This window comes from Amblyomma mixtum, chromosome 6 (genome assembly GCF_055824585.1).
Source record: "Amblyomma mixtum isolate Tamu chromosome 6, ASM5582458v1, whole genome shotgun sequence".
In the NCBI taxonomy this organism is placed as follows: Eukaryota; Metazoa; Arthropoda; class Arachnida; order Ixodida; family Ixodidae; genus Amblyomma; species Amblyomma mixtum.
The window spans coordinates 159,827,328-159,839,368 of NC_143017.1; the positions used below are offsets into that span (position 1 = coordinate 159,827,328).

The window sequence follows — 12,041 nt, forward strand, 5'->3', positions numbered from 1 at the left end:
ACTCGGTGAGAATAGGATTAGCGATCAGGAGTAGAGGCCTTCGGCATGCGTGCCTGTGTTACTTCCCGCTCATTAAGCGTCTAGGCGCCTCCGTTTATTTCTTATTTTGCTACATTTCGGAGCAGAATAACGAACGATAAAGGCATTGCGCTTCGGAAACCGTACTTGTCAAGAAAACATGACTGTTTGAGATGACCGGGGACTCGACTTCAGTTTCAACTTTGTAAACCAGGCTTATTAGTATGTGCAGTGTAAGAGTTTAATTGCAGCTGTTACGTAGCGTTTTGTAAGGTCCAAAAACTTTGTTTATTTGCATACATCACTGCGATACAGCATAAATAAATAAATACGTCGTATCACTTTGCCCATAAAAAATGTTTTTATTTTTTTTTTTCTCACGACAGGACATCACCGCGGAGGAACTGGCCGAAGGCAGCCCGAACATCGAGAAGGCGGTGCGGACCATCGTCTCACGGCTCAAGGTGATCTCCGCCAAGGCGCAGCTGCAGCAGGCGCTGGGCAAACGGCCTTCCATAAAAGACGACGCCGCCGACGATTCCAGCAGCCTGGTGGCTCGCAAGAACTGCTTCGCCAAAGGCATGGGCCTCATCCTGGCCGTGCGGGGGCGCAAGGCGAGCTTCAACATCTTCACCAAGTCCACCAGCAACTTCTGCATCGTGGTCGAGATCCGCGGTCCCGACAACACCGTCTGCAAGGAGATTATCACGAACAAGTCGCCGCGCCGGAAGGTTACTGCTAGCCGCCCAGAAGCCGACAAGAGCGCGCCGGATGGAGCTGGTCAAGAAGACAAGAAGATTTTGATCGAGTACGACATCCAGCCGGGTATGGTGGCCGTCAAGTACACGCCTGTGCTTAAGGGAAAGCATCAGCTGAGTATCATCTGGCACGGACAGCACTTGGCTGGAAGCCCTTTCACGGTAAACGTGGACGACTCGACCGACGACGACATGCTGCTCCAGCGCCAGGACTCCGTCGAGTCACAGGGCTCCGAAAAGGACGAGAAGCTCCAGGCCGCTCCCTCCAGCCCCACCTCGGCGGCTCAGCTGAAAGGAAGAATCAAGAGGCGTCGGGTTCTGCGCAGGATCGTCAACGTCAACGGCCAGGACATTGTGATTGAAGGCGACGACAAAGAGAAGCTACACGAAGTGCTGCGGTCCTTGTCGTCCAACATGTTCAGGCAAAACGGAAATGACTACAACTCTGGCCGAGAGAAGCGAGCGGCAGCGACTCCAGAGGGGCCACGTATCGGAAAGCCCTTCTTCTCTCCGCTGAGCAGCCCCGAATCCTCTCCGGACACCTACAGCCACGTAGACTTCGCAAACAAGTCCCTGTGGGAGCGTCCTAAGCACTCCCCGTCAAAGCTTGCAATGCCCGAGATCATCGTGTCTTCGTGTAGCCAGCACGCCAGCGAAGACGAGCGGTCTCCGGAAATTATTGAGCATGTTTCGGCTTCAACCGACCGGTGTTGTCAGGACGCTTTGTCTGGAAGGGTGTCCCCCAGTGGCAGGATGTCGCCGAGCGGTGGCGTTTCACCGTGTGGAAGAATGTCTCCGTGCGGAAGTGTGACGCCGAGCGGGACAATGACTCCGAGCGGAACAATGTCTCCTAGTGGAAGGACGTCTCCTTGCGGAAGGATCTCTCCGAGTCTATTTCCTCAGGTCGCCGAGGTGGAGGAGCCGATTGCTACCTCCCTGGATTCACCTGTCCAAGAGTGCGGCGCTGCAAAGGCACTCTTTGCGAGTGATATGCTAGATCGAAGCTCAGCAGCATCATGCGCTGAGGCAACACCAAAGATGATATCAACGTCGCCCCTGTTAACAGAGGCTAGAGATGGGAAAGTGGACCTTGCGGAAGCGTTCACAGACAGCGTTGACGTCACGGAACCTGCTGCGCCAGCTGCGGAAATGACACGCAAGCAGCTTGAAAGAACCCTATCTATCATATCTGAGGAGAGCGATAGGTCACCTACAGATCAAGTGGAGTTGTCGGAAGCGTCCGATGTGGCGGATAAAAACGAGACCTTGACTCCAAGTGAATGCCCTTCTCCCAAAACAGAAGAGGAACTCGGACTTAGTCAGCAGCAGCAGTCCAAGCAGGAGAGTTCATTAACAGGTCGTCCAGCTTCTGAAAAGGCCGCTCGGACATTCGTTCTCGAAAGAGCGAGATCGTTCGAGAGCGCAAGTCCCCACATGTCTTCCGCGCACAGGCAGCTTTCCCAGCAGGAGCAATCTCCTCACCAAGCTCCGCTATCAAAACTGGATGAATTGTACCTGGACACTGTGAAGCTAAAGCAGTTCTTTGCTGAGAATTTCAAGAAGACAAGCAGCTCAGCGGATACTTTCAGCCCGACGGGAGACAGGGATGATTTCGTGTCTGTGAGGGACAGGGTCAAGGTGTGGGAATACCGACACAGTCCTAATCAGTGCAATACCCCAGAACAGGTTTCCCCTCGCCTCGACAGCAACAATGGACGAACGGGCGTCGAGAGGAGATTTAGAGTAACACAGATTGCAACCTCTCCTCTTAGCAAGGAGAACGAGCCGGACTTAGTCAAAGACGCTATTCTTCCGCAAGCGGCACGCCGTCAGGTTGCGTGCTCAGTGGACAGTGCCGTTGGATCCAGCGGTCAGTCGTCAGAGGACAAAGGTACGCGCGCGGTAGATAAGTCACCGTCGCATTGTTGACTCTGTCCCATGGTGCGCTGTAGAGTGGCACATGTCCATGTACCTATGTGTTTGTGTGTCGGTACTCAAGTTCTCTTGTGCCAACGTTGTGACTGTCATCTCGGTGTCTTTTCGTCTGTGTTCGCTAAAACGAAGGGACGCCAGCCTCCTTGAACGAGACTTTCTGCATTTATCTAAGTCACGAGAAGACAGAGACCACAACGTCGCTTACTGCCCATAGCTGTCTGGTTGTTTGCATCGTCCCGACAAGGTACGTCCGTTATTCTGTCCTGTGACTGGTTTTTGTTCTGTGCAGTTGAATTGCGGTGTTGTGCCGATGTTTTTGCTCGTCAGTTACGTTACCACCACGTGAATGGTCTCCTGTAATAAAAACTGGTTAAAACGCCTAGTGCTTTCTTCAGAAGTGAGACCTAAACTTGGAACAAGAAAAATAAGTTGGCAACGGTTTGTTTGCACCAACTGTCAGCATCTGTGTTGCTTTGTTCTTGTCCGACGACAAAGGAATACGCCGCTTATTGTGCGCTTGTTCATGAGCTGCGACACAGAGAGATCCAACAAACTGCACGACAGATAGGTGACATAAGGTCACCTTGGCCTGAACGTGCAAGACCAATGCATGAAGAGCGCACTGTATTGCGGCAACGCCTGTGCCCGCAACTTACTGCTCCTCACGCAGGACGTCAGTGGATGACGCACGTACTGATTACCTCGCTCGGTTGCGATGTTTGAGCGTACGACCCGTGCCGTTTAAAGAGCCGCTTCGCCGGGCGGAGCGCGCGGAATCTGTCCGCTGAATTAGACGACAAGGAAACACGTCAGCGATGCTGGGCATAATTGAGGAAGACCTCCCAGACGCTTTCAGCACTTCAGCGCGCTGTTGTTTTTCTTTAGGATAATGGCGTTCGCCACCAGTGAACTTGTCCTATTCGACTACACCATTGATGTCACTCAGCTCTGTGTGACGCTTGCGACGTGCATGGTTCGGAAAACGCCCAGCAAGAAACCGTGAACGAAGCCAGACGTTGATTGAGTGCGAGGTGGCTTAATTATTGCATCTCGCTGCAATTAATCCAAGTGTAAGGTAATGACAGCAGCTCGAAATATGCATGAACGTAGCAAAGAAAATTGATCGAACATCGGACGGAAACTCAACAAAAGAAAAATAATAAACGCGCATATACATCGACGCATACAGCGGAGCTGTAGAGACGATTTAAATTTATTAGCGTACCCTATACAACACGTAAAAATTCATTAAATTTCTTCTCGCGCCCCCTTCGAATAGGCACATGCCAAATGGTAGTATTTTTTTCTAAACAAGTCTTATAGCTGCCAGGCAGCTCCTGTATTGTAATGTAAGCACACATAAGTAGCCTCTCGATCACACCCTCCCTTACGCCTGGGCACGCGAATCGGATATCTGCTGCCAATTTTTCTACCGGATACTAGTGAATTGTACAATCGGGATGGAGATTGATCTAATGTCGCCTAGAAAGCGATATTAGCCACTGCATCGACTGCACCACTTCTGTCGTAGCATCACACTGGAGAAATGTGATCAGAATGCTCACTATATACGAATGATGCGTGATGTGAGCCAGGCTGATGCAAGCGCTTTTTTAAGCATTTTTAGTGTCTCGCACACTGGCTGAGATTCCTCATACTGAACTGATCTTGCCACATTGGAAAGCCTTAAACGAGCTTAATATTTAGGTGTGTGTTAGATCATCATCAAGATTTTTACTGTAAATACAGCTTGAACGTGTGCAACCGCAGGCAAAGCGAACACACAGATAGGCGTGCATGTAAGAACCCAAGCGACTCATACTCTCTCCGCATTCAGACGACACAATGGCAACCATTGCAGGGTCGCTTTGCTGGACCTGCACTTTAGCAGGATGAATTTCCCCCGTTCTTATTAAAGCGCACAAATGGCGAGACAACGCTCTTTCATCAAATCTGTTAATTTCTGTTGAAGAAATCGGTGCGACGTTGTACACCTAGACTTGGCCACTACTGCATAGATGATAGCGGGCGACTATTCAACGACGCGTATTGCTCCCGCCTGCCGCTGATTCTGTATACGATGGCCGGCCGCTTGATGCCGTACTCGTATAGCCTGTAACCAACATAACGCCGCGTACATAGATTTTCATTTATGCAAAAGGGTTTTATATGTAGCCACATTTTTATCCTGGGTAAGCCCGACGCTATACACCGAATACCGTGAAGTAACGAAATCTATTCCTTGAACGCGCTAAAAGCTATGCATTGGAGACAAGAGTTCTTATCGTTCGCTCGTCTTTTCTTTTCCTTCAACCCTCCAGGTGCGGCCACAACTAGTGATAGCGGCTTATCACTGTCCGCCAAGTCGCCGAGACAGCGCAGGCGCAACACTTCCGACACCCTGAGGCTACCCGACGCCTGCATAACGGAGCTTACCGACAACAAATGCACTCCCAGACTCGAACCCGAAGGGCCACCAGGTCATCGCGGCACCGGCTTGGGAACCTGCGATCCCGTCGCCGTAGGCTCCGACATTCGCAGCAGCGGCAGCAGCAACAACGCTTGCGCGAAGACGCGACCCGTCAGCCCGACGCTGGCCACTCTGCGGCAGCTAGACGCCCGCCGTAGCGACTCCCGCTACTGCGGTCGACGACAGCGCGAGTCCTACCAAAGCCCTTCCTACGAATTCTGGTTCGGGGATCACGAACGCGATGACCGTGACTGCAACCACGGCGCCAGGAAGACCGGTCGTCCTCTGCTCAAGAGACATCTGTCAATGGCGGCCGTCCGATCGGACGAAGACGTGTCCGATGAAGAAGAGGACGAGGAGTCCGAGGACGAGGCTGAGTCTGACGATGGTTCCTACTGCTCGTCGTGCGAGAGCGGTTCGGCTTACATCGACGACGCGCTGCACGAAAGCTCTTTGATGCTCGACTCCTACACCTCGTTCGAGATGACCAAGGCTTCGAGCGAGGTTGTGGGCGAGCTCTACTACCAATGCCAGGAGCAGGAAGACCGGGAGCTGTTCGCCGGGTCCACTTCTCGCCCCGAGAAGTGCGTGGCCTCCGGTGCACGGCTCTACTTCGGACAGGTCGGCGCCGAGAACCACTTCCAGGTGCGTCCCGTTTGCTCTGCTCCCTCTTGTCGCCGTAATGCCTGTGTTGGACCCTTGTGTCCCTGGTTGCTCGGCGCTATTGGCAAACTTCAAACTCTAAAGGGCCCATGACTAATCTCAGATCCATGTCGCAAGCCATATGGTTATTAGCCCAATTGACGATTGCTTCTCACGTGCCAGGATTTTATAAAGGGAGGCCAGACTTGTAGGACACTACTATGTCCTGTGAGGAAAAGACATCCACTCACACAGTGAGCGAACTATGCCCGAAATCATTGTTCCATCCCGTTACTTCAATGACACCTCTAAAGTTCACCACTTATATAAGTATAAAGAAAGTTCTGAACTGGCCGAACGCTAGTCAGCCCGTCCGGCACCAAAGTGTCTGGCAGGGTTCAAGTTTTTGAACCCTGAATGCATTTAAAAATGCATTCAGATTTTAAAAGACGAACAGCGAAACAAGAGAAGGGATAGATATATTTTGAAGAATGTGTCATTGTTCAACAACACCGTCATAGTTGATGTCTGTGCAAGTGAAACTGGTGCTGCGAGAGAAACACTTCGCTTATTTGTGTCTCTACTGCTCTGGCTGCAGGTCAGCACGAAAGATGCCGGCACGGGACCCCTTTCGGTCAGCGTGCTGGGCCCAAAGCCCGGCTCTGTCATCAAAGTCTCAGTCACGTATTGCGGCCTGGACAACTACACGGTCATGTACAAAGTCATCGATCCAGGATACTACATCATCCACATCAAGTGGGCCGACTGGCCCGTACCCGACAGTCCAGTTACCGTATTTTCCGGTGTATAAGACGCGGCTTTTTTTCAAAAATCTTACTGCTGCGTCCTATACAAGGGTGCGTCTTATATGCGAAATTTTCGGCTTTTTTTTTTTTGCGAGTTCAGAAATTACTCAGGTTCACGTTCAAGCTTTTTTCACCGGAAAAATATCGCTACCAATAACGCGGTTGTAACACGGCTATGATACGGAGACCGCCATGCGCAACTTATTTAAGTGAACTGTATCATGAAACGTCGGGGATGATGACTTCGGGGATCATAAACTCGCGGCCATTTCGGAAGCCCCAAGCAAAAGTAATGTGAAACGTCAAAAGATGGCGACAATCGCGCTTTTCGCCATTGTCAGGACAAGCCAAGACAAGCCGGAATTTTTGTTTAGTCTCCCTTTGCAACTTTGTTTGCTGTGTACGCAGTACGTGCGTTGTGCAAAGAGAATGTTTCAGCTGCATTGCCTCCAAAAACGGGCAAACTTTTTGATAGCGCGTCCGAAGATGAAGACTTCGAAGGTTTTAAGTAAAATGCTCTTATGGAAATAAGGAGAGTTCTTTCGCTTTTTTTTTTTTTGCTCAAACGTGGGCGGGTATGACATGAGTGTTGCCTTATCGATCACTTAGCGTTGCTTAACTCACAGGTGCGGTGCATTTCACGATGGTCACACAAGCATGTTTAATTAAGCCTCACTAGCCTAACTGAGTAAATTGGGGTGCGTCTTATACACGGGTGCGTCTTATATACTAACTTTTTCAATGACAGCCTGCATATATGGCAGGTGCGTCTTATACAAGGGTGCGTCTTATACACCGGAAAATACGGTATGTGCAAAGTGACTCAGTGAGCCGTGCCCACCCCACTGTGTACTCTGCAGCCAAGAAAGAGACGTTCTGTGCGAGGAGTGGTCGCCCGTGAGGACTTCCTGTAACCATTTCTTTGTGTTTGCTTTAGGACGCTGAGCGGGTTTCGGCACGTCTAACTTAATTCCATGAGCACTGTATAGAAACCCAAGACCATATGAGCTTCTAATTTATTTCGAACCATCTGTAAACTCCTCATTCTGAATCATTGTGAAATAAAGCGATCATCAAATATTGTTATGCACTTGAAACGTCTAGTGCGTTCTTTCTACAATGCGGTTCGGAGCGGCATTTGCATACTTCACGTTCTTGGACCACAGCAATGATTTCTCCATTGATATGTGGCCATAATGCAAATCTTCGTGTCCTCTCTTCGTATTTGCTTAGACCGATCTAGTCTTGATAAATGCGATCTACTATCCCGCCTCGTGTGACCGTAGGCACACGAACACAACTTCGCTGGGTTTTAACAACTTTTACTGTGGAAAGCTCACTTGCGAAAGGATTTAACTATTGTGGTTGTTCCAGCATATATATACCACTACGTTATTATTTCACGCAGCTACCGGTCTTTATCTGTTTCATTGGGCAAGTTAGCACGGCATTATGATTACGAAAGTGGCCACCAGAGTTAACCCACCCTATATGACGTATTTCAAAGCCATCCCCCGCCCTCTTCTGCGTTATCCGGAGGGGCAGTTGTCACATGTCAGTCAGAAAGGCCTGTTTTCTTGGAACATACTGCATAGTGAAGTCACATTTCAGTAATCAAAAGAAGAATAGCGTAGAAACGACCGGCGTGCTTCATATCGCTCTCAGAGCTATTATCAGTGGCCGGTGACCGGTTTCCGGTATTGTCTTTCGACTGTAGATGAAATAGTGGAACGTCTGGCAGCCGAACGTTGCTGCTGGTACTTCTTTTTCAATACTCGCATAACTTTGCTTATCCGAAGTGAGCGCCCGTGATATGCATGCCACGGGACGTTATCGTCATGACGCTGCAGAATAGAGAGAAATTTAATGAAAGGAAAGGTAGAAGCGCCGAACCAAAACCGTTAATCTATTCATCTGACGTCATTTTTGCTTCCTAGCGGGTGTCAGAGATTGCAAGCAGTGGCCCTTCGCCCAGGTTTTTGCAGATTTCCCGCAGATTTGCAGCGATTCTTGCAACGCCAAAACAGCGCCCGATCCGCAAATGGAACCGAGTCTTGGAGTTGCACTGGAGTGTGACGAAACCGATACCTTCAGTGAACTATTGTAGCGCCCTGCCGCGGTGGCTCAGTGGTTACGCCGCTCGGCTGCTGACCCGATAGACGCGGGTTCGATCCCGGCCGCGGTGGCCGAATTTCGATGAGGGCGAAATTCTAGAGGCCCGTGTACTGTGCGATGTCAGTGCACGTTAAAGAACCCCAGGTGGTCGAAATTTCCGGAGCCCTTCACTGCGGCGTCCATAGCCTCAGTTGCTTTGGGGCGTTAAACCCCAACAAACCAAAAAACTATTGTAGCACTTCGTCATAACTGTCTGTTACCACAGAGTCTACCTTTCGGGAAACCAACCTCAACGATTCACTCACCCGCAGTCCAAGTAGCGCGCCTGATGTCCCTTGTTGGCCACGACGAAAGTAAGGTAAAAATGTCAGCTGCCGATGGCAACTTGCTGGTTTATGACGCCCAGGTGTTAGATTGTGCTGTCGTGAGCAAAATTAAGAGACCCCTGCCAGCGCGTGCAGATCCACACGAAACTGCATGCGAGCGCCTCCTGACGAAGCACTCCCGGTTCCGAGACCGGCGCAACGCGCGTGCCAGTGCACCGGTATGTGGTTGCGGTAACGCGAACAGGAGTTACGCGTGCTCCAAGTATTTACGAACGGCCAAAGCAAATGAGTCAGCTTCATTGGACGCTTGCTCAAGGTAGCCAAGCATTCGGCACGTACGGGAAAGAGAAATAAGAGCGTGCTTTGTGCCGAATGACGAGAATTGTCCATCCCATTCTCACGCCGTGCGTATGTTTTATCGTAGCGCGATGCACCGGCGACCATGATGTCATTTTCTGGTACTTCACCGCAGCGACAAGCTGGCTGTAGAGATAAACGGGAGGTTGCGCATCGTGCATGAATTGCATAGTTTCCACGTTGTTCCCGTGGGGTGCTTTCTGCTCGAGCTCGAAGCAGCTGCCAGGCGGTGATATGGCGCTCTAGTCGAGCTCCTCATGCAGGTTGAAGATTAGCAGAGAGGAATTAGCCGGGCCAGTTGGTACCACATGACAAAATTAGCAGCGCAACAAACGAAACAGAAAGGAAGACACAGCAGATGAAAAAATTACAACTGGTCCTAGCTGGTGCCAGCTGGGACCAGTTCAACTGTGTTATGGAATAATTCCCAGCTGGGACCAGCTGACAACGGGTCCCAGCTGCCCAGTTGGGACCCACTGCCAGTTGGTCCCAATTGGGAATTACTCCATAACCCAGTTCAACTGGTCCCAACAGCTGGGACCCATTGCAAACTGGTCCCAGCTGGGACCAGTTGCCAGCTGGTTATGGTTACCTCTGGTGCTGTTTTTGCCACAGTGCACCGAGGCTGGTCAAAAGCCGCTCAAAAGGCAGGCAGTGACCCTCCAGTCAGCACACACTGCCCACAGCATGAAAAGTGTCAAAACTATTTATTAGCATGCACTTAGGTGCTTCCAAGCTTCCTGAGGAGAGGTTTTTTCACATCTTAAATCTTCTCGGTCAGGAGTCCCGGGATGATGGCCACAGTCCCTTCCACATCCACGCCTTTTTGGGAGCCCCACTGCCAGACTGTACCTAAAAATTACAGAAAAAAAAACAAGTTTTAAAGTCAACGTGCACATTATGCAGCAGTCTTGCTGGCGCATACCTTCCCAAACTAAATAGTTGGAAAGGGCAGCAACATGAGAAAATGCAAAATTCCAGCCCTACATTCCATAAAAATTGTCACACAAGGCACAAATGCAGCCGCGAGTTACAAATACAATTGGAATCGCCTGCTGTGTGAAATTTTACAGGGGAAAGGGAAAATGAGATTGTAGAACATTAAAAAATACTATATGCAAGGATATTTAATCTCTTATGGCTATCAATGTACTATACAGCATGCGTGGTAAAAGGGCCAAATAACTGAAAATAAACAGCCATGCTTCTTGAAGTAGTGAGCAATCACAGTCATACATTGCCCGACTAGTGCACTGCTCAGCAGACAGTTAACACTTAAAGTGGTTGAAAATTTTGCTCAAGATCAGCACTGACCCTTTCTGAGGCCATTCACAATTATGCAGATAATTGAAACAGATTAAATATATTATGCCCTACCAAAAACGCTAACAGAAGCAGCCATGGCAGTTCGGCTGGCGGGATGCACCAAAATTAAGCTAACTAGTGTGCACACACATCTGCACTAGTTTTAATCTCACGCCACTGGAAGCAGCAACGAAAACAAGCCAACCTAAATAAAACAGACCAGGTCTTTTGCTTCATATTTGCTTGGCCCACGTAATCCACTTCCATGTCCGTGTTTTTGCAGCCTACACGTATTTTTCTATTCCGATCGCAATATGCCCTTAATTTCAGTTCTCTAGTAGGTAAAGGAATTAATACCATTAAGCATGCTTTGGCTTCGTCGAACCAGCGCTACACGTGTTTGACACCCTATCGCAGCGCGAATTAAGTTCTTGCTGGTGCTGGCTGCTGCGCTTCACTAAAATAACAATCCGCTCAGGCAATTACTCGAACGCCAAAGTGCGCTGAATGTCCGATTCTGTCTATGCCAGTACGATAGACACGTCGCATAGTGTGTGCAGTACGTGGTGTTTACATTCCAAACGTGGGCTATGGGGGAGGCTATAGTGGAGAGCTCGGACTGATTTACTCTACCTTGGATAGTTGAGCGTGCAGTGACATCGCACAGTACACAGGCGTTTTTGCATTTCTTAAAAGAAATGCCGCCGCAGGCGGGATTCGCGATTTTAGAATCAGTAACCGAACGCCAAGCCACTGTCAGAGTGCCGGGTCTTGACACAGGGTTAAAACTTACCGGCTAGTAAGAGTACCTGCGCGACGTAGTAGCCGGTGTCTTCTCCGTCCCCTTCTTTGTCTGTCAAGAAGACCGAGTAGACAGACTTGTCGAAATCCTCAGTTGTCGTCGGGCGAAAGTCTTCAATATCGGACGCTGGCACCACGTGCGGCTTCTTGTCGATATCCGCGAGGAATCTTATTAAGGCAAACATGGGGCAAAGAATCTAAAACATACCTACTGCTCAGAATATATTAGGGAAATCACTAGACCCGACGACACACAGACAACACACAATCGTAGCCAGTGCGGCCAGTGACAGCGATGGCGATGGCTGCCGCTGGTTATGTTCAAGTTTCAACGCGGTTGAACGATGCCAGACAAAATGCGATATGTCGCACCAAATGCGCAAAAACAATATAAGTACTTTTCGTATTTGTCGTGACATTTTGTAGCAACCGTATAAAAATACTTGTTAGAATATGCTTAGAAATTGTACTTTTTGGGGAGACATCGGCGAAATCCTCAGCCGCATCA

The 12,041-nt window shown here is 49.7% G+C and overlaps 2 protein-coding genes across 9 annotated transcripts in view; one reads left to right on the forward strand and one right to left on the reverse strand.

Annotated features, from left to right (window-relative positions):
• The window catches only part of LOC149340976 (uncharacterized), a 94,279-nt gene extending 86,560 nt beyond the window's left edge, over positions 1-7,719 (forward strand). For all 8 annotated transcript variants that reach the window (XM_089549920.1, XM_089549914.1, XM_089549915.1 and 5 more), the window contains exons 4-7: positions 405-2,667; positions 5,033-5,826; positions 6,422-6,612; positions 7,438-7,719. In XM_089549920.1, coding sequence (XP_089406046.1) covers positions 405-2,667; positions 5,033-5,826; positions 6,422-6,612; positions 7,438-7,459 — 3,270 coding nt within the window. In that variant the 3' untranslated portion in view covers positions 7,460-7,719. The remainder of the gene's footprint in view (positions 1-404; positions 2,668-5,032; positions 5,827-6,421; positions 6,613-7,437) is intronic.
• Positions 7,720-10,025: 2,306 nt separating this feature from the next.
• LOC149340977 (BEN domain-containing protein 5-like) lies at positions 10,026-11,905 on the reverse strand. Its single transcript, XM_089547477.1, has 2 exons — positions 11,526-11,905; positions 10,026-10,279 (listed from the first exon to the last, which is right to left on the reverse strand). The coding sequence occupies exons 1-2, from the start codon at positions 11,716-11,718 to the stop codon at positions 10,191-10,193; spliced, it is 282 nt and encodes a 93-aa protein (XP_089403603.1). The 5' UTR covers positions 11,719-11,905; the 3' UTR covers positions 10,026-10,190.
• Positions 11,906-12,041: the final 136 nt, after the last annotated feature.

Coding starts and splice junctions, on each gene's coding strand:
- LOC149340977 (XM_089547477.1), bottom strand. CDS start 11,718: ATGTTTGCCTTAATAAGATTCCTCGCGGATATCGACAAGAAGCCGCAC. Junction 10,280..11,525: donor GCAGGTACTCTTACTAGCCG/GTAAGTTTTAAC, acceptor TGTAATTTTTAG/GTACAGTCTGGCAGTGGGGC.